Source organism: Podarcis bocagei (assembly GCF_964188305.1).
Source record: "Podarcis bocagei genome assembly, chromosome: 10".
Lineage (NCBI taxonomy): Eukaryota > Metazoa > Chordata > Lepidosauria > Squamata > Lacertidae > Podarcis > Podarcis bocagei.
Window position 1 is genome coordinate 35281485 of NC_138135.1, and position 26732 is coordinate 35308216.

At 41.7% G+C, this 26732-nt stretch overlaps 2 protein-coding genes and 1 long non-coding RNA gene across 9 annotated transcripts in view; 1 reads left to right on the forward strand and 2 right to left on the reverse strand.

Annotated features, from left to right (window-relative positions):
* TCF20 (transcription factor 20) overlaps nucleotides 1–4109 on the reverse strand; it is a 187843-nt gene extending 183734 nt beyond the window's left edge. For all 4 annotated transcript variants that reach the window (XM_081209470.1, XM_081209469.1, XM_081209463.1 and 1 more), the window contains exon 1: nucleotides 4022–4109. The gene's annotated coding sequence lies outside the window, so the exon portion shown is untranslated. The remainder of the gene's footprint in view (nucleotides 1–4021) is intronic.
* On the forward strand, nucleotides 3248–25106 carry LOC308595460. 3 transcript variants are annotated; one of them, XR_014012039.1, is made up of 4 exons: nucleotides 3248–3505; nucleotides 4273–4407; nucleotides 20922–20993; nucleotides 23069–25106. It is a non-coding gene; the product is annotated as an uncharacterized lncRNA (long non-coding RNA). The 3 variants fall into 3 exon arrangements; XR_014012040.1 differs by lacking the exons at nucleotides 3248–3505; nucleotides 4273–4407 and adding an exon at nucleotides 11046–11635 and having other exon boundaries at nucleotides 23063–25106; XR_014012041.1 differs by lacking the exons at nucleotides 3248–3505; nucleotides 4273–4407 and adding an exon at nucleotides 11046–11635.
* NFAM1 (NFAT activating protein with ITAM motif 1) lies at nucleotides 12250–25229 on the reverse strand. 2 transcript variants are annotated; one of them, XM_081209569.1, is made up of 7 exons: nucleotides 25101–25223; nucleotides 21821–21949; nucleotides 21353–21694; nucleotides 20909–21021; nucleotides 19038–19124; nucleotides 14087–15621; nucleotides 12250–13796 (listed from the first exon to the last, which is right to left on the reverse strand). In XM_081209569.1, exons 1-6 carry the CDS (start codon nucleotides 25153–25155, stop codon nucleotides 15271–15273), a joined length of 1077 nt encoding a protein of 358 aa, XP_081065695.1. In that variant the 5' UTR covers nucleotides 25156–25223; the 3' UTR covers nucleotides 12250–13796; nucleotides 14087–15270. The 2 variants fall into 2 exon arrangements, with proteins under 2 accessions (XP_081065695.1, XP_081065696.1); XM_081209570.1 differs by lacking the exon at nucleotides 21821–21949 and having other exon boundaries at nucleotides 12252–13796; nucleotides 25101–25229.
* Nucleotides 25230–26732: the final 1503 nt, after the last annotated feature.

Below are 26732 nucleotides of genomic sequence, written 5' to 3' on the forward strand. Positions count from 1 at the left end.
CAGGTTACATACGCTTCAGGTTACAGACTCTGCTAACCCAGAAATAGTGCTTCAGGTTAAGAACTTTGCTTCAGGATGAGAACAGAAATCGTGCTCTGGTGGCGCAGCAGCAGCGGGAGGCCCCATTAGCTTAAGTGGTGCTTCAGGTTAAGAACAGTTTCAGGTTAAGTACGGACCTCCGGAACAAATTAAGTACTTAACCTGAGGTACCACTGTAAATAAAAGTACCAGAGCCAGGAGGCTGTAGGAATTGGCAGTGCCCCCGACTCACTACTAGGTCATAGGCCTTGGCAGCTGCCCAGCAATGCCGATCCCTGACGCCAGCCCTACTTAAGGGCTCTAAACCTGTGTGCCAAATAATCTTGCCCATGTCAGCAGTGCTAAAGGCTTGTGCATTTTCACCTATTAAAATCATATGTGAGCCAGATTCTTCAGTGCACCTTCCAGGAAGCCACGAAAGGCGAATGGCTGCAGATCTTAAATGGTCATACACCATATATTCACATTTATTTATTCAATTTCCATACCTCCATGTAACCTCACAGAACTCAGGACAGAGCAAATGCTGCTGTCCTAATTTTATACTCAACAACAATCCTGTGAGGTAGCTTCAGCTCAGACCAAGTGGCTGGCCTAAGGTCACCCGTTAAACTCATGGCTGAGAAGGGAGATCTGAAGAACTGGATATTTCCTTAGACCAAATCCCACACTCAAAGCAACACACTTGTGGCTAGGCTAACTAAGCAATGCTGCAAATGAGAACTGTGCAAGATACTTTCCCATCTCCCTTTGCAAAGTTTCTATCTACTCTGCAGCCTAAGGCTTCAATATGATTGATTGCTTCAGTCACATATTCATCATTTCTTTCTCTTCATCCTTTCTCAGCACTACCTTCCACCAGCATCTTCTGTCAAGTTTGCCCAAAGTTACACAGCATAAACTCTTCTTTCCCCTTGGCTGTTCTAGCTGCTTTCCATGATGTGTTGCTTGTGTATTTATCTTAGATGCATTAAGTTTCTGCTTGTGGGGCTCCTGCAGGCATCTGGCTGACCACTTTGTGATCACAGTATGCAGGTAGGGCTATTCTTAGGGGCCAATGAAGAGGTAAGAGATAGAAGCAATATTATGTTAGGGGAGGGGTAGTACATCTGGTAGCAAACAGGCCATGCTCATCCTGAGGTACTTTGTCCACCTTTGGTCCCCACCCTGCACTCAGCTCTCACCTGTGGCTCCTAGAAGCTGTCAGCATGCAATAATGGCCACATCCTGGGAAAGAGCTTTGACTGGTGAGCTAAACTAGGTGAGCGAAGCTGATGGGTCTCAAACTCTCAGTGAGTTAGGAACTTCTCCTGCATGCAAAGACAGGCTCCAGTGGATGAGACCAAGAGTGGGTCCAACGGTCAAGAAGGCAGTTTCTGCACATGCTGTAGAGCAGAGCTTTCCAAACTTTTCATGTTGGTGACACACTTTTTAGACATGCATTATTTTGTGACACGATAATTCAGTTTTGCTAGCAAACGGGAGGTTAAATTAACCCCTTTCCAGCCCCGGGAGGAGCATGGGGAGCGTTTGTGCAACACACCTACACGCTGCGGCCGACACGCTAATGTGTCGCACTCGCAACTCACAGTTTAGAAAGCTGTGCTGTAGAGGGACGTGAGAGGCACATGGGGATCGTCAACCTGGAGCAGCCCAGAACCTCCACATACACTGCCCGGGCTTGTGCCCCTGAGAGGTCACTTTAGTGCTGCTAATACAGCAAAAACAAGGTGGTTTTACTTCACCCCTGGAGGCACACTGCATTGTGTCTCAAGATAGATGGATGCCAACAAAGTTCTGCTCCTGACTTGTCTAATAAACCCAGGATTTCCCATTTTCACAGTTTCAGGAAGTATTTACATCTCTTCTCAACTTTTCATCATACATAAAACTCTCACTTCCAGGTCAATGACTTGGGTAGGAAGAATGAAATGGGTCAAAATGCATTACAACATGTATTCTTTGGTGGGGCGAGGGGGGGCTTTTATTTTATTTGTGAACACCTTTAGGTTAGCAGCCCTGTATAGAAAGAAGTCAGGCCCTTAGTCATAGTAATTTTCTCCCCAGCCCAGGCCCTCAACGCTAAATTTGGGTGAGAAATTTTTGAGAGGAAAGGGTTCCTTCAAACCTGCAGTGACTTCTACTGAGCTGTAGCTTTCTGAAATCAAGAGGCATGATTTTACACAACACGAAGCAGTGATGTTTTGGTGTAAGGACAACCCTACACCCCTCTGCTTAACTGTTACAACCAACTCTGCTATCATCACAACCAACCACATCCCCATTGGGCACCAATCCATCAACACACTATGGTTATCTTTTCAGCCTGCAGCCTTTCCATAGCTTACAAAGTGTCCCTGAGCAACTCAACCCCATGGATTTTTGAACTGGATAATTCAATATTCCTTTCGATACACACTTATCTGAACAAGTGCAGCTGAAGTATTAGAAAAGTCAAGGGACTTTGACATGTAACTGAAATACATATTGGGAATAGCTCCCCAAATATTCCTCCTTTGGGAATAACAATTCACCACGTAAATAAGAATGTGACCTAAGGTTGCAGGGGGCAGGGTTAAAAGGGTTTCTTTAAACAGCAATGTTTGAGTCCTCAGTAGGAGAGGGCCATGGGGCAGCACATGCTTTACATTAAAAAGATCCCAATTTCCATCCCAAAGATCTCCAGTTAAGGCTGGCACAGATCCACTGGAGACAACGCGCTACATGGACCCATGGTCTGAGTATAAGGCAGTTAAAATGTTATAGAGTCGATAAATGTTATCAAGTCGATAACGATGGCTGGACAAGAGCAAAAGAGATACCTAGTCGTTTCACAACTGGCAACGAGTCAAGCAAGGATAAATGGCGGCAGATGGAAAATATCACCGAAGAAAAATATATTCCATTCGGATCTTTGAAGAGCTTTCAACAGTCACTCCACCCTCAACCTCCTCCATAGCTGCGTAGGGGGGGAACTCGCCCTCCTCCCCGCATTCCCCACCGCCTGCATACTCGCGCGCCCGCGCATTGTTTACACGGGTCTGAAAAGTCTTTGGTTCAAAGCAGGGAAAGGCAAAGATCTGTTCCCAGGGGTTAAACGCTGGGATTGTTGAAAGCCCGCGCGCGTGCGTCCCTCACACTTAACAGAAGGAAGGTTGCTAAAGAATGTGAAACGTGAGCTCGACAGATCCTTCCCCACTAACCGCTTCCCTCCCTCTGCCTTCAATAATACATTTCAACAACAGCCTGCTCTTCAAATCCCTTCCAAAAGGGGGAAGGGCTCAGGTTACACTGAAAGGGGTGGTGGTGTCTTTTTCCTTCAAGACTCATCACCACCGAGATGATGAGTCTTTTCATTTTTGCTTCATTTCCCGCGCAGTCAAATGAAAGAGTTTGTTTTGTTTTTCTTAACCTGCCAAAATTCCGGGATGGGGGAAGGAGACGAGAAGAAATCCATTTCATATGTGTATGTTATATTCATCCTATTTGACGCACTTTAAGAAAGAGAGAGGTCGTGTTTTTTAAAAAACTGTTTCCACTTTCTGGGGTTCTTCCTCTCCCCCCCCCCCGATCCCAGGAGTTGCTTGTTGTTTTACCCCATGGGAATTCGCTCTGGATACCTCTCCTTCCACATTTCCTGCTATCGAGCCATTAAAACCTGAGTAGTTCGGGAAGGGAAGTTTTTCTATCACACCTCCAAGAGCTTAGCAGTCTTGCCCGCGCCCCTTCCGCCTACATCTCTCTTCCACCCCCCCCCCCAGCCACACACACACAAAAAGGAAACGTGGGAAACGGAGCAATCATGGTAGGAGCAGCTTTTTCTCCCCTGTCACGACTCCTTCCCCTCTGCTGAGGACCTTGGGCACATCAGCCGCAGGAAGACCGAGCCAGCCCCGCTCCCCAGCCCCCAAGCGATGTAGCCTGAGGACGAATGATCTTTGAAGCCTGTAAAGATCACTTTCCTCCAGGAGGACATTCTTACCTTGAGATGCTTCCTTATTGTCCCATCTTAGCTCCTTTGTGTGTGCGTCTGTGTGGGGGGAGGGAGGGGGGCTGTGTGTGTGGTGTGTGTGTGTGTATATATATATATATATATATATATATATGATTTTGTTGCACACACACAAAAAGAAAATGGTTAGAAATCCTGTCAAGTCATGTGATTGATTGAATTATTCCCACCCCTCCTTTTCTCTCTCTTTTTTTCTATCCCCCCCCCCTCTCTGCTTTTAGGACAATACTCGGCTGCCTTTACTCAATGTGTCAGGCCAAACTGGCTGATGACAGAGAGGAGGAGCGCGGCTGCCGCTGCCAGGGCTTGGCTCTCTTCGCGGCAGCCGGGGCTGAAGATGAGGATCGAGCCTGGAGGTACCGGTGCTGTTGATTAGGGTCTGGCATCTCACAGTGATGCCTTGAAGAGTAGGAGGGCAATTCTCTCCCCACCACACACACACACAGATGTACAGACGTGCAAATCTATATTATATGCTCTTCCTTTCCCTTTGCCCCCTCCCGTCCCCGCTTCTCAAGTCTTTTTGCAGAGAGGACCTCGAACCGAGTCTGGGAAGGCAGCAGAAAAAGCCGGGTCGCTTCTGCCTCAGTGCAGCACGTGTCCAAACACACACACAAAAAACCTTGCTCTGGTTTTTCCTGACCGTGCTAACTGAACTCCCTGCCTATTGATGTCAGGCAGGCGATTTCACAATATTATTTTCGGCGGGTAGATAAGCTTACCCACACGTTTAGAACATTTGTAGGAGCTTTAATTCGTTTTAGTCTATTCTAGTGTGGTTTAAACTTTTTGTATGTTTTTAAATAAGTTTGTAATATTTTTGTGATAATTTTAATCTCTTTTTTTTTCCTGGGGGGATGCAAGGATACGCATACCCCTAACATTTTGTGAATCTAAGTTTGGCCTCATTGAGGGGCAGTATTTCAGTACAAGTAGGAAAATGAGAGTAATATCCCTAAATATTTTTTTAAGAAAAAAAGCACTGATTTTAATTCTTGATTTTTTTAAAAAAAAACACTTCAAGGTTTTTTGTTTGTTTGATGGAGCAGTATATAGATTTTATGAAAATTAACAAAGAAATTTTAAAAACTAGTTCCTGGAAATTGGCCCATTTCCCTTTTTGCAGATCTGAATTCACTCTCTACTTCAGAGATCCTTCCGCAGTCAGAATAAAACAAACGGGGATTTAAAGCAAAGTAATGTTTACGCTTAAGGTTATTCAAAATCATATGTCCATGCTATCAGGGGAACCTGCCTTCTGTGAGGTACCTTAGCAAAATATTTGTCCTAGTACGAAATTATCCAGTATGGGACCCCAGAAATCTTATCAGGAATCAATCAGAAATAGATTGAAAGAATGCTAGATTTGGGCCACACCATGTTATAGCATCCACACCACCAAAAGATTGTCATCAACAAGGTGCCTTTCCATCATGTCCCATGGCCAAGAATAAAACATACCTCAAAACAGGCGGGGGAACCTGTGACCCTCCAGATGTTGGCAGACTGCAACACCCACCTCCCCTAACCATTGGACATGCTGGCTGGGGCTGATGGGAGTCTGGTGTCCAAAAACATGAGAAGAGACACATTTTACCTCTGCATTATACAGATAACATGCTTACATGCGATAATAAACATACAATTAAATAGAGAACAAATCAAATAATTTTATATTTAGCTACTTTTGCACCACAAACTAACCTTTGGGACACTTAAATATTATCATTCTTAATTATTACTACCAGTGGTTATTTTTATAGTCTTTCAGGATACAAATCAAAGGCAGCTAACAAGGAAGCATGACACTATATTTTAAAATTCACGAAAAACAATATTAATTTATATAAAGTAATCAGGTTTCCCAAGGGGTCGCTCTGTTGTGGGCAGAAGATTGCTCTGCTGGAGCAGATTTAGATTCTTTTCATATAACTGCTTACTTCTCATCCAGTCTGCCCCTTTTTGAAGCCACCTTCATACAACATTGGCCATGATCCATATTGATTTTGTGGTTTCTTGACAAATATTGCTCTTTGGCTTGTGTTTTCTTAAAGCAGTTTCAATCTGATTATAAAACTGGATACGAAGTGAGCAGTAACGTAAACATATCCTAACAGGGATTGTTATTATATATTTTAACATTTGTGGTATGTTTCTCAGGACTGATGTGTAGAATGCTTTACTTAACGCATTATATGGTTAGATAAAAAATGTGATTGATTTTTGAAAGAAATTTATAATAAACAGTAACTTCCTCATAAATTAGAGATGCCTTTGAAGAAGGTTTTGGGAACCTCCAGATGTGGTCCACAGGCATCTTTATGACAGGTCTACTCTTAATGGTTGTGGGAATTTACTCTTGCTAATAATATACATTTTATTATTAATAGACGAAAATATTTGTACTCTCCCAACAATTGCACTATGCTGTTAGACTGCCACAAAATTGGGAAAAGCCCTGTGTATCAATAAGGAATTTTGCATCTTATCTCTTTATTTTCCATCTCTATGGTAGCTGATAGAATGCCGCATCAAGATCTTTACGAACATGTGGTTGGTGAATGAGATGCCATAGACAAAGTAGGACAAAATTATCATCTTCTTCTTCATCCTCATTATATATTTATTTATACCTCGCTTTTTCTCCCTAATGGGACTCAAGGCAGTTTACAGATAAAAGCAAGAACCACTAAAAACTTTGAAGGCTAAATCATTAAAATACAATTAAACATTGATAGAATTAAAATCATATATAAAATCTGTTTAAAACATACCAATAATTACAATAGAAACAGCACAGCACCAGCCCTTTAATTAAAAGCAGTCAAAAGAAAGTCTTCACCTGTTGGCAGAAGGACAGCAAGGAAGAAGCCTGCTTAACTTCTCTAGGGAGGGAATTCCAAAGTCTGGGAGCAGCCACCAAGAAGGCCCTCTCCTGCATCCCCATCAAGCATGCCTGTGAGAGGAGCAGGGCCAAAAGAAGCGCCTCCCCTGAAGATCTCAAAACCCAGGCAGGTGCACATCAGGGAATGTAGTCTTTCAGATAGCTTGGACCTAAGCCTTGTTACTTTGGAGCTTAATCCTCAAGAGTTGTGGAAGAACAGTTCTTTTTACTTCAGAAGACTTTGTTCAGTGCTTTGAGTAAGGTCAGTAGCCTCTGTTGGTCTAACCCTTAGGCCAAACCATTTTAGTGTCTATGTTTCTGTGATAGGTAGGTAGACCTGTCCCAGTCCATGCCACCATGAAAGTATATAAACATGCCATCTGAAAGCTTAATATTAGAATGGTATGGAATAGTGAAGATGTTATTGCTGACATTCAGCCTGTACCCTGAACTTACTATTTCATGTTGTAGCGTGATACTTGGTGAAACACCTGTGTCCAAACAGGCATAATCACAACTATTATGGGAAGCAGTAATATTACAGATAAACAAGCTGACTGCATTTGCTGTGGACTAAATGTATACGATTCCACTAGTGGAAGGAGCAGCACAAGATCTTGGCAGAGGTAACGACTTACAGAGAAGACAGCCAATGAGAATCAAGGGCACCATCTGGTGGCTTAAGGGACAGCTTTTCTTAAATCCATCCTCCCTCTCCCTTCTGTGCAGGCTGTATTACTGGTGGAGGGGTGAAAAAAACCCATATAAAATACCTGGAAGGGATGAGTATCCTCTGGCAACAAAACAAGACACAATGGCAGAGTTTGCTAGTTGTAATCCATTCGTGAAATATACAAATTCTTTCAAAGCCAGTGCTGGAGAACTTACGTCATCTCTTGTTCCATCCAACTGTACATTTCTTGACTGCTTCTTGTCCTTTCCTTTGGGTTTCTGATAAACATTCCTTCCCCTCAACCCTTTCTTGTGGCAGCTCTGAAGATATTTCAAATTGCTGTCAAGTCTTCACTATTTCTGCCTCTATACTGTGAAGGCCTAATGTCTGCATCCCACTCTTAAAACCGCAACTGTAGAACTCTGGATCCTGACTAGTTTGTAGACTTCTTATGGTATGTTTAACTGAATGCACTTCAGCTGAGGCCAACCAAGTTTGTACCAGGTAGAATCATATTATTTTTATTTCTGGTGTGTGACATTTCTGTTAATGCAACTCAATATATTTTCCTCCCAATGGTGACACCGTTGCTGATTCATATTCATAATGCTCTCCACTAAAGCTTCACTATATCCCTACTGAGTGTTATCAGATGAGCATGGCAAGCTCATATTGATGTCAGTCACAAATTAACTTCAGTTGACTGATTGGATCAGATTCCTGTAGTTTATGTCTGCTATCAGCAAGCTTTCCTTTGTCTTTCAGCCCCTGTTCAAAATCTGAATATCTGATTACATTTTTTGAAATACAAAATCACGTTATATACTTTTCCTGCCCATGTCATGCATCTGATAAAATAAGTTTTCTTTTCACAAGGACAGGTATTAATATATCTGTTAAAGCAATAGTCTTTAAAATCTGTTAATAGTAGCCTGCTATAGGACTAAGTTTTTCATTGCAAGAAACTAATATAGCTCCTCATTGGAATCTGCAGTTTCTTCCTGAGGGACAGTGTTGCAGGAATTTATGTATGGGTTGTGGGGGGTTGTCCCTCCAGCAGATATCATGCACATGCAGCCCACTACCAAAATCAGCACAATCACTTTTGTGACTTTTGTGATTTGTCCCCACAAAACACTTCATCGCAGTTTCTTCCTATCTATTCAAAGGGCCTCTGCTGAACAATACCAAATGTAACAATTCACTGATAAATGTATCTATGTACTGGCTCACTGGGAAAACTTCAGAAATTCATATAGACATGTGAGCTCAGCTACTCAGCAGCCCCTCTGCCTGAGCATCCTGATACCTGAGTGCCAGACAGGTAGCCATTCCAGAAATAACAAACCCAGATGAAGACAAAAGGGTGTGATTAACTTGGCTGGGAAACAGGGAAATGTAAATATCTCTTTTGTTACACTTGATAGGTGTTTGGCAAGGGGAACCATGAGGCAGGGTCCAGGATGCTCAGATTACAGTGGTGCCCCGCAAGACGAATGCCTCGCAAGACGGAAAAACCCGCTAGACGAAAGGGTTTTCCGTTTTTCGATGTGCTTCGCAAGACGAATTTCCCTATGGGCTTGCTTCGCAAGACGAAAACGTCTTGCGAGTCTTGCCATTTTTTTCGCTCCCCCCCTTTTTCTAAGCCGCTAAGCCGCTAATAGCCTTTTAGCCGCTAAGCCGCTAAGCCTTTAATAGCCGCTAAACCGCTAATAGCGCTAATCCGCTAAGCCGCTAATAGGGTTGCTTCGCAAGACGAAAAAACCGCTAGACGAAGAGACTCGCAGAACGGATTATTTTCGTCTTGCGAGGCACCACTGTACTGCCACCAGACCTCCCCTTTCATGATGTAACCATGATGTATTAGTGATGTAGTTTGGGGGGGGTGTAACATGGGGATTATCAGCTAATAAAAGTTTGGTTTCTCTTTTGTTCGGGGCTTCCATCTTGTTTCACCTTGTGGCAGGTGGGAGTCCTGTCGCAACAGTCTTCAATAAAGACCAAGCCTACTGGCTGCTGTTTTGCTCTGGTATTCCTGGCTGGTGTCCTTGTTTTTTGTTGTTGTTTTTTTTTGTCCAATGGAGCCCTCAGATTTCCCCGTTAACAATGCCAAAATGGATTCTTTGGATTTGCTGTTAAGTGGGTGTTCTAGGAAACATGTAACATTTAATAGCCTATATTTATTATACAAAGCATTTTTTCCCTGCTCTTCAGCCCAAAAGGCTCAAAGAACAGCCAACATAAAGTTAGCAAATAAGATGGTTCCTGCCCGCAGACTTCTAAGCTATAGAAAAAAGTAAAAAGTTTTGCTGTTTCTTATGTCAATGCATTTCTGAAGATTAACAAACAAACAAAATGTCCTTGATTCATGGGCACAAAATTTTCTTTAGAATATTTGTATATATTGAAAACACTTATAATAGTCTTTTTGGCTGTGGCTTAAACAAGGCCTCTTGGGGCTGCAATATTAGTGTGCCCCTCTTCTCTCAAACACAAAGTATTGTCTAAAACTGAGAGAAACCTCCAGGTCAGTTTGAATTTTATCATAATTGCACAGGTCTAAGTATCTGACTTCATTACAAAAATCTAATGCATGGCCATCTGCACTTTTTTATTCATTGTTTAGAACTACCTAAACAGTATAGAAATTTATTCAGGTATGCGACCACAGTGGCAAGAATGTTATTTGCCCAAAAATGGAAAGAAGAAGTCCCGACAAAAGAAGAATGGATACAAAAAGTTATGGAATATGCAGAAATGGCGAAACTTACCAGAAAAATAAGAAATCAAGATAACAATTTTTAAATAAAAGAATGCAAATGGTTTATTGAATATTTACAAACAAACTGTAAACAGATAAGAACAGTGGCAGGATTATTGTAATAACATGCAATTTTATAAGATTTAAAGTAGATGAATAAATGAGTAAGTTAAGTTAATTTAGAATATGTAGGAAATGTAAAAAAATAAATTGAAGGAACCGCAGAAAGAGGAGGAAGTAGAGTTAGAATGATTGTAAAACTAGTGAAATGTATATAATTGAAAATCATAAATAATTTTTTAAAAAATCATAGCTAACTCAGGAGATTCCCATTTTCTTCTCCCAAATCTCTCTCTTCTTGCATGATGCTCCCATTCCCACTTTCTTAGCCCATTCTCTTCAGTAGAAAGCATGTGTCTCAAAGAGCTGGATTTTCTAGGAACAATATTGGGCTGCTCCATGTATTGATGTGTATCAGTATTACCTGTATCTACATCAGTAGAACATTTTGCATGTACGGCTTGTTCCATGTTGGGAATTCAGAACCTTCTTTTGAGCTCTGGAGAAAGGCAGGACTGTGCGGTGTAGCTCTCTCTCCTTAGATGTTCTCATACAAATCTTCTGTATTGTTCTCATACACATCCGTGATTTCTTGCGTTTTCTGTTGAGGGGGAGGGGTAAAAAACCATTATGCTCTGGAAAACAGGACCCAATATATAACGGTACAATCAGTCTCTGGAATAGATGAACTGGAGGACATGCCATGGATGCAGCCCTAATAGGAAGTAAATATTTATTTGCTACAACCGTTACTGCTTCAAAAGAGCAGTGCAGCATGTTTCAGTGCTCCCCCTCATGTGCAGGAACATCCAGTTAGTGAAGCAGAACCCTGTCCACAAATATAAAGAGCCCTTTCAATTGGCAGAGGGATCCATCCCATAAAAACAAGATAGCAGTTAAAACTGGGCTTGGACTTGTTGGAAAGGAGGTGTGGCTGCACTCTGTTCCAGGTGATTGCCATCAGACTGAGACTCTGCAATCGTCTGCTTTTCCACCAGGTATATAGAGTGAAAAGCTGCCTAGGCAGCACCTTGGTGATGTACCAAGCGTGCTGCAAAGTGTGCACTTAGTGTTGCACATGGAGACTTGAAGACCCCCTTGCTTGTTCTGCTGGCACCCAAGTCGCTTAGTGTAGAGTCGACCCAGGCCATCAAGACTGCATTCCTACAGCCATCGGCCACCATGAATCACCACCGGCAGCAGCAGGTAGGTTCTATATTGAAAAATAATATTTTATTCTCTTGCTAATTATCCTGTTTTGAATGCATATTCTATATTTGACCTCCTTTAGTAAGGTCTTATTTTGAAATATTTAAGATAATATTTTAGCTTCCTATTAATTATGTTGCTTTGTACATTTTGTATTTGAGCTTCTTTTGGAGTGTTTGATCCTGGAATGTTTTATTTGATGTTTTTATGTAGGCTGTAAACTGCTTTGAAATTATATATATAAGCTTTGAAATTATATATATAATTATATATATATAATTATATATATAAATTATATATATATATATAAGCTCTGTTCCAGTAACAAGAAGCCGAAAGCACCAGCCTGAAGATGACGAGTGAGACCTCGTCGAAACGTCGCCTAGACACCCCAACTCTTACACGGGAAGACACCCGAAGACACCAAAACCTGCATTCCTGTACCCGTGAAAATCTACGAAAGCATATATATATATATATATATAGTGGTATTGAAATGAAATAAAACAAAATTTTTAAAAGAACCTTAAAATATTAAAATGTGCAGATTAAAAAATAGCTAATACTTCACTTAAACATTTACAGTTTAAATGTTTTAACCACTGCCCCCATAAGCTTGCTAGAATAAAGTCTTCACCAATTTTCTAAAACGGAACATAGAGCAAGCTTGATTGTGGTATGCGTTGTGATATGCGTTCCACAAGAAGTAATAAAGGGCCATAGCTCAGCAGCAGAGAATATGTTTTGCATCTACAAGGTCCCAAGTTTAGGCCCCAGCAACTCCAGTTTAAAATCAGGTAGTGGGTGATAGGGAAAATCTCCTCCAGAGATCCTGAGGAGATACTGCTAATCAGAGCGGATAATACTGACCTTGATGGGGAAATAGTCTGACCTGCTATAAGGAAGTTTTCTATGTTCCTGTGAGAACTTGCACCTCTTACTTTTCAACCCAGGTTTATGGAGCAATGAAGCAGGACCTCAGACATGGGATAGCTGCAGGTCTGTTAGGGAGGCCATGAAGACCTGGATGACATCCAAGAAGGGAACTTTCATATGGATGTTACAAACCCCTAACATTACCAGTTCAGGATATCTTCACAAGGTATAGACATGTGAAAAAGAAACCCTCAGGCAGTTAGGGCTTATCCACATTCCTCTTGTCCTACTGCTTTCCCCCAAGGAAACCCACTCTTTAGCACTCGTTTGGAGCAAACAGCAATTTGGGTTTTCAGTGAATTGCCATTTGTTCTGATTTAGAGATAATGAGCTCTAAACACAGGAAACACAGGCCCTGGGTAAGGGGGTGGCATGTAATACTGAATGCTATGAGTACAGTGAAGTGAAGTGAAGTGAAGTGTGTGTAGACGTTCACACAGAATAATGGAGGTTCTGTATTTACCATACTGTTGTTGTTTTTGTTGTTCATTTTTTCTATTCCCTTCTTCAGTTTAAAAAAACATTGAAGGCCTAACCTGTCAAAGTCATCAGTTTGGCTTCATGTGTTTACCGTAACATTGGCAAGTGGCAATTCAGAGGTTACTTTCTTCTGGCTGATATAGGAATCACTCCTGTTTCCGCATATCCACCAAAAAAGTGACATAATACCCAGCAACAACGGGTCTCACTTGTACTCTGATGTGTGTACTCCGAAACACATTTTAGTGCATGGATGAAATCCACACGATTCTAATTCACACATTATATTTCTGTGGGTATGCTGAGTTGCATTTGACTCCACATCTGCTATTTCCAGAGAACAACCAACATCCAAATTGGCCCCAAGAGCAATATAGGCATAATCTAGAAATTAAGCAGCTGGCATTCCAATTGGACTTGTCTAGAGAGAGATGCGCTGGCAACCTTTATATGTTTTCAGAGCCAAGCATAGAAACAAGACACCAGATAAATGACAGTCAAGTACAAATGTTCCCTTTCTAACTTGAGTTAGAAGAATTAGCTCATAATGAAATATCCTCTATTTTGGAAGAGGTACAGGAGATTCTTACTACATAGTATTCTAATACACAGAAAGCACATTGCTAATTCAAAGTATAAGGGTCTAAATTATATTGTTGTTTAATGGTCTGAACCCTCAATTTGCCTGATGAAGAGTTCTGTGAAACCCAAAAGATTGAAAACCTTTTCAGGATTGGCTGATCTAGGAAGAAGAAGAAGAAGAAGAAGAAGAAGAAGAAGAAGAAGAAGAAGAAGAAGAAGAAGAGTTTGGATTTGATATCCCGCCTTTCACTCCCCTCAGGAGTCTCAAAGCGGCTAACATTCTCCTTTCCCTTCCTCCCCCACAACAAACACTCTGTGAGGTGAGTGGGGCTGAGAGACTTCAAAGAAGTGTGACTGGCCCAAGGTCACCCAGCAGCTGCATGTGGAGGAGCGGAGACGCGAACCCGGTTCCCCAGATTACGAGACTTCTGCTCTTAACCACTACACCACACTGGAGATATTGCCATATTCTCTTTTGATTTTCTGCCAACGTACATAGCATACATGACAGTACACATAATAACCCAGAATCTCTTCATGTGCAGGTTGCTAACAGTGCAATTTTGCTTTACCTTTAGCAGAATTAATTTGACTGCACTATCCGGGCACTGTGCATGTGCAAATGTAGGTACTCTCCCTCTTTTCATTTTTTCCATTCTTTCTCATCTCAAAGGCACCAGTAGTGGTTGGTTAACTGGATTTTTGTAGTCTTGATGATGTGAATTCTTCAGCACTTGCTCCCTGCTTCTTTCAATGAGTTCTGTTTTGGCAAAGTATGCGCCCGTTGGACATTGAGATTTCTGTGACTCCATTTTTCAATGGTTTTTATTTATTGCATATGCAACAATGGAGAGGCAAGATTTTTCTTTTAAAAAATCTGAAACACCATAGAGTAGAGCACAGACAGCCAGAAGCCAGACTGGGATTTACAGATACCAGTAGATCTCCAGATGATTTACAGATCAGCAAAATTCCCAATGAGTTAAGCATAGTGGCAACAAAACCATTTCTCCCCCTTCTAAATTAGGCTGCTGAAATTGGGAAATATGCTGGGGGGAGGGAGAGATACCCAAAATTTGTGTGTGATCAATAATGTCTGTGAACTCCATTTCTGGTACAGTACGGAACATGCCCTCGGAGGCAATTTCCCCATCAAATCTATATCCACCTTCCTTAGCCACTATTCTGCACCTGTTTCTGGTTAGTGAATCTGAGACTTCTAGTGAAAAACAAAGCAGATCCTGCAAACCTAAAGTCTGACCACTTCTGGATACATTTTCAGACTTGCCCTCAGTCTGGTCATTCCATTACGTTATGCCTTCGGTTCAAGATAGTTACATATACATGCAACCCAAGTTTTGGAAGAGTTATATCAGGTTGACCTGGTCACAGGCTATTTTAATTAGATTAAAAGTTGTCCTCTGGTTGCCCTGCTGGGAAGAAGCTACTGTTGAACCATTCCAGAAAAACTGGATCAACAGTGCCTACCTGACAAGCTGATCTGGAAGCACAAGGAACTTTTAAAGTGCAATGGTGAGAAGCAGCCCCTGACCTGTAGATTTTATCCTTTATTGACCCTGAAGAGCTGCTTCTGCCTTAGTAGTGGATACACATGACCCAGATAAAATGTATTATTAGAAGTGGCTTGTCTTAATCTTGAGCATGTAGAAGTTATCTATGCAGTGTTCAGAACACCAGGAAGCATACCTCACATGCCCTGTCAGTCGAGGATTCAGACAGCAGATACCACTGATGGTGACAAGTAATTTGGCTGAGTTGGGTGAGCCAGGATCTGCAGATTCTAATGTGTTTGTTCTTGCTAGCATTCCCATCACACATATGGCTTCCGTAACAGCAGCCAACCCAGAAGTGAACGGGGATAAAAGTATTAGACTTACCTTGACTGCTGGCACCTTTTTGTGCAATGGACTATCTGTACTTTTATTAATGGCAAAATAGACATCGGGTTCCCGGGGTCCTAATTCCTGAAGCAGGAAGGAAGGGGAAGGACACGTGTTAATCATAATATCCTATACATACAAATTAAATTATAATTCCTACCAATGGTTTTATATTTCTATGTTGGGATCTCAATAATAGACTATTCTCATCCCAGGTAAATGTGCACAGGGGTTTGCCCTAAATTATGTACATCCCCAAGGTTCCCAAGTGAGGATAGGGGAAATTGAGAATGGAATCATCTTCATGAGAATGGCTCTGCATTATTAACCAGTTTGGGCACCAAGCAAACATTGTTGATGCCCTACACCTTGGCCCAACGCTAGAAACCAAGGCTTCAAACATTTATAATATTACAAGCCTTGAATTAAAGTCTGAGGGAAAAGAAAACTGACAAGAGTCTTTTCTGCACAGGGTTTAAGTTATATTGGGATTTATTTAATTTGTTTTAACTTGAATTGTCATTTCTCGCGGAAGGGGAAATAACCCCTAGATCATTCCTATATACGTATTAGCTGTTTGCAGCCTAACAGTTAAGAGTGTTAGACTTGGGTTTGAAACTCTGTTTAGCCAGAGACCTCATGTATCTCGTAAGCTGCTTTTTCCCTGCCTCACAGGAGTGTCATGAATTGTCAGCATATTTTGGTGTGAGACATTGACTATAAACTCAATTTGTGTAATAACTATGCTACATAAGGGATTCATGTAAATATATTCAGATCTAAAATGACTCATTCCCTGACACTGAGACAGAGCTATATAACAACAAAATCCTGTGCATATTTACAAGGAAATACTTTATTTATATAATTTCTATCCCACCTTTTGCTTGAGGTGGCATACATGGTTCTCCCCATCCTCATTTAATCCCCACAACAACCTTGTGAGGTATGATAGGCTGAGAGGCGCTGGCTGGTCCAAAGTCACCCAGTGAGCTTCATGCCCAAATGGTGGTTTGAACCCTGGTCTTCCAGGTCCTAGGTCCAATTCTCTAACCACTATTCTACACTGGAAGTGCATATCACATTGCCTAGCAGTGCTTTACTCCCTGGTAAATGTGTTTAAGATTGCAGCTTAGGTGATTAAAAGAAAAATGGATTAGCTGATCCAGTTTTTTATCTTTGGGAAATACAGCAGAATACTCCACCCTACGCTTAATCCCACAATTGCCTTAAGAACGCAATAGCCATGCTTAGTCTCCTCCTAGTTATCACTAAGAAAGGCTGGAGAAGAAGGGGGGTCTGCTCTTTACACCCCCCAGGCAGAGGCTCAGAATACCCAGAACTGAGAAACCGAGTCTGCAAATAAGCACAAGCAAAGAGATGAAACATCTTGCCACTAAATATGTATGTCAGATGTATTGATGTTAAGTCTCTTATCTAAAAAAGGCACCCAAAACAGCACTTATGTGTGTTTATGGTAACGGCAGGTTGCCATGGTCATGGTGGCAGTTCCCCTAGCAACAGGATGGTGGGAGGAACTTCAGCATGCGGGAAGACAGGTGGCATTAACAGAAGAACGGGGAACGTGCAGGATTTGCAAGGCTCAGTGACGAAGCAAGAGGAAAAGAACAAATTGTCAAACTCTGTTTCCCACCACTCACTTCAAAACAAACTGATAACGCACAGCATTGTCCAAGAATCAATTCTCCTTCCGTGACTGCGATGGGAAAGGGCAGGAAGAGAGAAAAATGGGGGGGCATAGATGAAAGGACCCCCAAATAACAGTCAGCTAGATTTAGGCTTCACGGGAAGTTTTTTTATTAGGTGGGACTGCAGCCATGAATACACCAGCACTACCCTAAGCTGACAGAGGATGTGAATTAACTAAATTAAAGATGATCTCACCACTGCAGTAGGTAGCAACATGACTGGGGGATATTACAGAAGTAGGGAAGGCAAAGAATAACAAAAATATGATGTGAACCCCAAGAGTGAAAAGAGGTGCATTGAGGAACAACCCAAGGCCTTTTTTAGTATTGTAAGAACAGCCATTTGGGTGTTCTCACTGCTATGTTTGCACTGTGCCCACCTCCCCTCAGCCTTCCCCCCCCCCCATGTCCCACCTGCTGGGAAGCTAAAGCTGCTTTTGCCCTGAAGTTGCTCCTTTCACCCAGGCTGCCCACGGATGGCCCCTGACTAGAAAGGCCTGTACAAGCTTCCTGTTCTAGCTGGGACTTTTCATGAGGCATGACAATATTCACTGTGTCCAGTTCCTAACTTGTGATTTACAGCTCTTGCCTTTTTCCTGGCAGTTGCCAACACCCCAGGCCTGACAAAACTAGATAAAAGTTTCCTTCTCTGTTCTTTGAGTCTCAGCTGTTATTTTAAAGCATGATATCAAATGACAGTATGCCCTGTGCATCTTTTCTCACAGCAAGAGGAAAGATGAAATGATACCTGTAACAACCACCCCTTGAATTGACTGGTAACCATAAACCGTAATTAAAACCTACTGCTCATGCATCTAATAGTCAAGGATAGAATGCAACTTCCAGAAGTTTCTAATCCAAATCTCGGCTCAACCCTCTTTCCCACCCAGGTCATAAGAGCAATTTTCCTCCTGCACAGCTGCATGGCTTTCTACTGTTTTATCTTCAGTGGCTCAGAGCACTTCAGCTTTCAACAATACGTAACAAATTTGAAGATGCCCAAGATGCTTTTCTTCGTCTCCCTTGCTTACTAAATAATATAGCATATATCCCTCTTTTAAGGGATGGAATTGACAGAAAAGACCTGGTAATAGAAAGTGAACATGAAGTTCCTTTTCAATGACAGAGTTGATGCGTTAATCATTGCAGAATTATCTAGCAGCATTATGATTATCTACTAGCTAAACATGGATGCTTTAGCTGAGATTCCTGCATTGCAGGGGGCTGGACTAGATGACTCTTGGGGTCCCAACTCTACAGTTCTATGATTCTGTGAAAATAATATATATAGCATACTCTCCAGTGAGAAACCTGATGGGCTTTAGCAAACATGTGAATATTGGGCTGCAGGTTTATGAATTAGCGTCCTACTGTAAGTCACCATGTTCTTTGGTGATCAACCTTTTTCAGTGTTGTTCAGAAGAGCAAGGGAGGTACACTCTGTACATGCTCATGTCATTTATTTCTGAGGCTCATAGTTCTTAATTAATTTTTTCACACTGTACCTCATACATTTCTTTCCCACTCCAGGCCCCTTTCGACCCCTAGGTCTTTTCCCAATGCCTGGATAGTCCCTTCAACCCCTGCAGGGGGTGGGTTCAATATTGACCACTTTGAGAAACCCTGGTCTACAGAGAGGGAACCTTCACATGTACAGCTAGACATGGTAAACCTCCCTCTCTGCAGAACTTTGCGGTGGATTCATCCCCCTGAGCCTCCACCATGTTACACTTAATGGCTTCTGAATAGGGCTGCTACAAAAAGTCATTCTTGATATACAGTAATACTCACAACATATGAGGGCTCTGGAGGTTCTGAGCTGCCTGAAGTGTGTGGAGGGGCTGGCCTCTGAGCAGGGCACTTCTTGATCTGTCTCCACTGAGGCCACACCACAAATTCGTGAGGATACGATGAATGGGAATAAATGGCAAAGCATAAATTCAACATGTACAAGCTTTGGTTCTTCTTCCTAATTCTTTACCTTTCAAAGGAGTTGAAAGGATTTTGAATACAGCTACCCCTTCGTGGTGTGAATAATAAACCAAAGCTTAGGAACTGTCCACATAATGAACTTTGGAGTTCAGAGGCAATGCCCCAGAACTATTACAGAAGCACAAGGGCATCTGACTGTCGGTTGCAGCTAAAACTTCCCTACGGTAGGCATATTGATGGAGGTCAATGGGAAATCTAATACCCCATTCAAAGCAATGGAAGTGTGAGTCAGTCATCTCTACCTTTCAGGTTGTCAATGGGATTAGCACTGGGTGTGCATGCTTGCTTTTGAATTATCAATGAGCTACCAGGCCCAAATCGAGGTGTAAATTCTAGCATATAAAGCCCTAAATGGCTTTGGACCGAAGTAGCTAAGAGAGGGTCTGCCCAATATCAACCAACTCAGGCCATATGATTGGCAGGCTCTGTTGGTGGTGCTGGGTGCTGCCCAGTTGGAGCTCACACATGATAAGGCTTTCTTGGTGCTTGTTCCCCATTTCTGGAATGTTCTGCCTGGTGAGATACCTTCATCGCCCTCCTTATTAACTTAAAAAAAGAATTTTAAAACATTACTGTTCACACAAGCATTTAAATAGCCAAAATATACTGCTCCTGATAACCTTGAAATTAACTGTGAGGCATGTGGTCATTTTACTTTTTTTTAATGTTCTTAGTGGTTTTTGATGTTTCCAATTGTTTTTAAATGATTTGAATATGTTTTTTTTATAATTTTATTGTGTTGTGTTGTGTTGTGTTGTGTTGTGTTGTGTGATGTTTGCCACCCTGGGTTCCTTTGGAAAGAAGAGCAGGTTCAAAATTTAATAAATAATACAATATAAGTATCAACCTTCAAATCTGTAGACATTTTGTCACAAAGTCACCACAAGTCTAAGCCTGCAACGTTTTCTCTTCCAAAGAACACACTGACCTTGTAAAGGCTGTCCAGGACTTCCCACTAGTCAGGATAAGGGAAATATGAGGATAAGATAAGAGCCAGCTGGGTCAGGCCAATGGCCCGTCTAGTCCCATCTAGTCCAACATCCACAGTGGCCGACCAGAAGCCCACAAACTGGTACTATGATACTCATACAGATACTCATAACAGTGCTATGATATGAACTCTCTTGGTATACAACACATAATCAATTTCTGCTCAAAATAGGGCTGCAATCTTCAATTAAGTAAAAGTTTATTTTATTTTATTATACACCATTTTTTCATCAACCAAAAAGGCATTCCTGATTAGGCAACACTTCAATAATTAAATAAATGTTTTTTTCACATGAGTTGTGTATGTGTGTGTGTGTACATATATAAAACTGCAGATGGTAGGGAACATCCATTTCCCACAGGAGGCGAGGGTCCCTCTTGAAGATGATAAGATGATGCCTGTATACTCACTTTCTACAGACAAAGAAATAATGCATTTTTCTCCAGAACTATTACGTTAGCCACATGCAAACATATGCAGATTTAACTGATTAATCAAATCAATCTTAATAAATTAAAATTTGATTAATCAAGTAAGATTTTTTTTTTAATCAGTAGAAGCCCTCATTCCAAGCATTTTGTAACTGACTTTAATATTCAGCACTACTGAATGGTTGATGCTGCAAAACTTTTTGCATTTTGCAGCAAATGCAACACAATGTTAAGTAAGAATTACTTGCCTCTCTCTTCCAGAACAGCAGGACAGTTCCCATGATGCTTGCAACAGTCAAAATAATGGTGATGGTGATAAGGCACACCCACATGGTAAGAGGGGGCTCTGTATATCCTTTTTCTGCAAGAAAATGAGGAAAACCAAGCATGCAGATAAGTGGTAACTGGGAGCCAAGGCTCATTGTTTTAAATCTCTATCCCATTTTTCCTTCAAGGAACTCAAGGTCTTATACCTAATTGCTAGTCTATGAAAGCTTACATCAGAATAAATGAGTTGGTCTTTAAGGGGTTGTGATTTGTTTGCAATTAGACATTGTAATTTGTCTGCTTATAGTATACATTCAAATAAAGGTAGCAAAAGTTTTAAATGCCTTTACACAAGATTGACCACCCCTGCCCCACCCCCGGTTGTTGTTCAACCCACCACCGCTCACTTGCCTTCAAGAACTTACCTCTGAAAAGGATAAATGTCCCATTTCCCCTTCTTACTTGGTTTTTAAGTATCCAAAGAGCTTTGCAGTAGTAGGTACCAGAAACAGAGGAATGCATAAGGGGCTTTATTTTAAATGGATAATTTAATGTCTCTGACTTGTTCTCACGACCGGGAGGAATTTCCACAGACTGTAGAGATTGCATGACTGTGATCTCCTTGCTTTCCGAGTCAATCCGATAATAGCTAAGGATGAATTTTGTATAATCTGGTTTATACATTACTCTTGTTTTGCAGATTGCATTGATTTCTTCATTGGCAAAAGCAATCTTGATTAGATTGTCATTATACACGTGGAGAGTCCCTGTAAGATGAGGAAAATTTTATTTTTTTACAGTTATCAAGATTGAGAAAAGTTGCTCAGTCATCTATATTTTGGCAACATCTGCCCATAGCCTAGAGCAGCCTGTAAGAAGGATGCAAATATTACCATATCTGAATTGGAGTGAGGTGACAACAGATTGAGTAGTCTGACAATAGAGGAGTGTACACCATGGGTGGATGGACTTCAGGTTGTCAGATCTACTTAGCGTTTTACAAGAATCCAAAGTTCCACCAGCTGGAGACAGGTACAAAAGACAGAGTTAGAATTAAAGAACAGGGTGAACACACTGTGTGTCTAGCAATTTGTTTTCAGGATCTGACCTTGAACTCCCTCAGGAGGTGGTGAACTCTTTTTCCTTGGAGGTTTTTAAGCAGAGGTTGGATGACCACCTGTCACAGATGCTTTAGTTGAGATTCCTGCGTTGCAGGAGGCTGGACAAAATGATCCTCTGGCAACTAGGATCTCTACAGTTCTGATTCTATGAGTGCTCAGTCCTTTCATGGAAACTTCAGTAAAGCAGTCTAATTTAGATGGGAAAAGTCATCCTGCTGTTGCTCTTGTTAAACTATTGGAAGTCAGAAATTCTGGCCAATCTACTGCAAATGACTCAGGAATCTGCCGCTAGATCATAGAATCATAGAGCTGGAAAGGTCATTCTAGTCCAGCCCCCTGCAATGCAGGAATCTCAACTAGATCATACATGACAGGTGACCATCCAACCCTGCTTAAAAACCTCCAAGGAAGGAGAGTCCACCATCTTCCAAGGGAGTCTATTCCACTGCCGAACAGCTCATATGGTCAGAAAGCTCTTCTGTATGTTTAGTCGGAATCTAATTTCCTGTAACTTGAAGCCATTGGTTTGGGTCCCAGCCTCTGGAGCAGGAGAAAACAAGCTTGCTCCGTCCTCCATGTGACAGCCCTTTAGATATTGGAAGATGGCTGTCATATCTCAGTCTCCTTTTTTCTAGGCTAAACATACCCATTTCCCTCAACCATTCCTCAACAGGCTTGGTTTCCAGGCCATTGATCATCTTGGCTGCCCTCCTCTGCACATGTTCCAACTTTTCAACATTCTTAAATTGTGGCTTCCTGAACTGGACACAATACTCCAGGTGTGCATCTACCATTGATCAACACCACAAGATAGTGGACTTAACCTCAAGTCCACAATCTAGTTGCCTTTTTGACTAAGACAGTTCACAGTGCACCTAGCTTTACATTCAGCAGAGCACACTCACTCTTCCACACAGTGTGTAGACTGGTAAGCATGAACCAAAGCCTGTATCTGTAGAAATGTTTACCTCTAATTAAATATCTGAATGCTGACATTAAATATTCTACACAAAGTTTTAGACAAGGAGCTGAAGATCTGCCCCCCCCCCATGCCTTACTGCCATATGTAGAAGCTACACACAAGGGCAAACTGGGAGCCAGCTGTCTCTGTTCCATTAATTCAGGTATCACCAATGGAATTCTGGGTATTCCCAACCTGGAAGATGCCCAGCGAAGTGCTGGAGTACAGAAAGAGGATTGTGTTGACTCTAAAAACTGCTGTCTGGACTGGAAATAGCAAGTTTCAAATGATACGCAGAGTCCATTAGCAGAATGCTGTGGGGATTTATCATCTTTGCTGCCGCTGACTTCCTCTTCTTCCCCCACCCCCACTTACTACTGTTCATGTGAAATTCTGGTATGTGGAAAGCGATGGGAGGAAGTGGCCAGTTTACTCGGTTTGCAGCAATTCTGCATTACAGTTTAATGACAAAGACATAATAGGAGCAGGGCGAGTGTGTTTCAAAACTGGCTCTTTCGTAAAGCATATTGTCTATTTTCGTCTCATGCTCCAGAAAGCTGAAAGTAGTGGATGAGTGCTCAATGTCTGTCTTTGCTACTGCTCTGTGAGGCTGTATGGTGATGAGGTTCACATGAACCTTTGTGATTTTGATTTTATTTTTTTTGAAGATATCTCACCAGTGTAAACACATTAAATAGCTGTGTATGGGTTGCTTATTAATTTCTATTGATGACCCCATAAGCAGGACCCAACAGGAATCCAAGAGCCTGCCCATAGGACCCCCACTCTCTCTTAAAAGCAAGATCTCCCCATGAGCCCAAACGCATAGTCAACCTTGTAGTTTGTGTGTGTGTGTGTGTGTTATGGGGAATGCTAGATTACTGGTTAATGCGTATAACAACCAGCCATTGTGCACATTCACCAGGCCTCATAGAGAATGTGCACATCATCCATGAAGAGGAAATTGTTCCTGTTTCCCAATCAATATATAAATGCTCCAACGGGCTTTGGGAAATGTGCAAATATTGACTGAATTTTGTACATTATCTAGTCCTTATGCATAGCCCCAATATGTTTTGGGGAACATGCATATCTTGACTGATTTTTGTACATTCTCTGGCCAAAGCTATTTTAATACACTTCGGATGTATTGATCCCCCAAGCGCAATTCGGGTTAAAAGTGTGAACCCTATTGCCCCAAACTGGATATTACATAATTCTGGCTATTTTAAACATAATTAAGATGTGTTTTTTTCATTGAAAACTGCTTGTTACTGACAGTGTGGTAACAATCAACTCTTCTGGCCCAGAGACAAAAGTTATGGCAAACCTAAGGCCCAGGAGCCAAATGCAACCCTTTAGTGTTCTCTCTCTGGCCCTCAGGACTTAAAAAAAATTTTTCCCACCCCTACGCTATAAGAATTACTAAAACTGATAATGTATGTGAAACATCTGGAGCACATAAGCAATATATACATGGAATATCACTGATTGTTAGCTAAAGTCCCATCAAGTTTGATGAGAGGGGGAGAGGGGAAAGTGCTGGAATACTTTCTGCAACCCTACTCACCACTATATTCACGTAACACGTTCACACACTACACCCATTAATGCTTGATTGCTTTGTCAGTTCTGGAAAGTGTTAAAAGACTGCTTGTCTTAAGGCACTGACCATCAGTCGGTGGGTTTTATTATTTCATTATTTACAAATGTTAATATTTCCCCTTCCCACTTTCAACTCAGAACACTCAGGGCAAGCTTGCATTTATCAGTTAATGGGGAGAAGGAGAATCAAAACAAACTATTATTCAATTTTACACCCACTAATTTGGACCCACAGACAAGCCACACTCTATCTAATCTAAGATAGATCACCCCAATGGCACCAGCTTCATTCTTATTTTTCTTGTTTAAAAGATAAGGGTGTGAAGTGGATGGAGAACAGGAGAGAGAAGGATAAAGGGAGAAGTGATCATATACAGCAGAAATGGTTGAAAATACTACTGCTTTAAGAGACTAGTGAAAAGGCTTTCCCAGACGGAACAAATGAGAGATTAGACAGAAAAAAGGGGGGGGGAGACATATTCTTACCACTATCTTGAAGAGTCCAGAGAAGTATGATAACAGTATATAGACTGGAGACCATGGCAGCATAAAGAGGTATAGGCTGAGCTAAGAGGTACTCTTACTCAGAAATGTCTTTCTGTCTCTTCCCTTTTCTTGGGGTGGGGGGGTGGCTTTAGGAGGAAAACAATACGTTACTGGTCGTTTGTTCCTTGTTCCGCCCTTTCTGCTGTATTCAGTGCTTTCTGCTTTGGGGCCTCTGTGCATTTTAAAAATTACTTTAACAGTTTGTTTACCACTTACTATGGTTGTCTCTAAGCAGTATGCAGGAGACTTAATACAACAAAACTAAAAAAATGAGTTAAAACTATAAAATCAGATTACAGTTCAGCTATCTCCTATTTTGCAGGACCAGGGCTGGCAAATGAAACGAGGCAGAGAAATTGACTAGCACAATCCATTAAAGTAACGAGCACATTCTATGGGAAAAGAGGGCAATTAAAAGGTGTTTAGAGGATGCTCCCCACTTTACACAATTTCACTTCTGCAAGGGGGGGCTGGAACGTAACCCCTGTATGTTTGAACTGGGCTAGAAGCAGGCTGCAGGCAGATGCCTGAGAGGGAAAGCCCTGCTGGATATCTGCTTGGATCCAAGGCTGTGACAATGGGAGAAGCAAGACTTTCTGGGTGTTAATGCTGTGGCTCCTCCACTATAGGCTCAGGTTGTATATAGGTGTAAATAAAACAATATTTCATAAAGACACCACGGTCTCTCCTTCCAGGGAAGTCAAATCCTGGGTAAGCGCCCGGAGCCCCTAGAATCTCGCACCGCACAGGGATTGGGGTGGCCTGCCACAAGACAATCTCTGCTTGCTAAACCCTGTCCACCAAATGATATCACAGCCAATGACTACTAGCTCTGGATGATGCTCATGCTCGGGTAAACATGCAGCCACTAAGAATGTCTATTTTCCAATTAAATGCAAAGGCAGCTGATGTCATTTTGCAGAGGCAACTATTTATTGCAGCCTGTCAAGATCTTTCAACATCAGATTACAGCGATGGCACCTTAAAATCAAATTCAGTATGCTCCAAGAACCGAAGCTCAAGTTGTCACATTCGCTTAACACAATGAACTGCTAGAAATAAAGATACACCCGCAATATTCTCACAACTCAATGCCCTTTTTCAGCTATTATTTCCTACCCTGATCTGTATCAAAAGTTTGCTGTTGCTAATAAATTGTAATTAAAGCCATCAGGAGGAGAAGTTTCCATTCAAATGTAACAGAGGCAGAAGATAGATGTAAGACACTCCATAGATAAGACTGTGTGGCATATGCACTCACAAGGGGGCACTGCATAACAGTTTTCTATTTCTCTTTGTAAATTAGCTGCCAGGATACATAAGAGTGAAGTTATAACAAGCCTACACACTTCTCCAGCCACTCTGGACGGTTCCTAACAGCGTATTAAAAACATTATAAAACATCAACCATTAAAAACTTCACTAAACAGGGCTGCCTTCAGATGTCTTCTAAAAGTCAGATACTGTAGTTGTTTATTTGACATCTGATGGGAAGGCATTCATTGGCTGTGGAATCTGTGGCCTTCTAGTTTTTGTTGGACTCTAAATCCCATTAGCCCCAGCCAGCCTGGG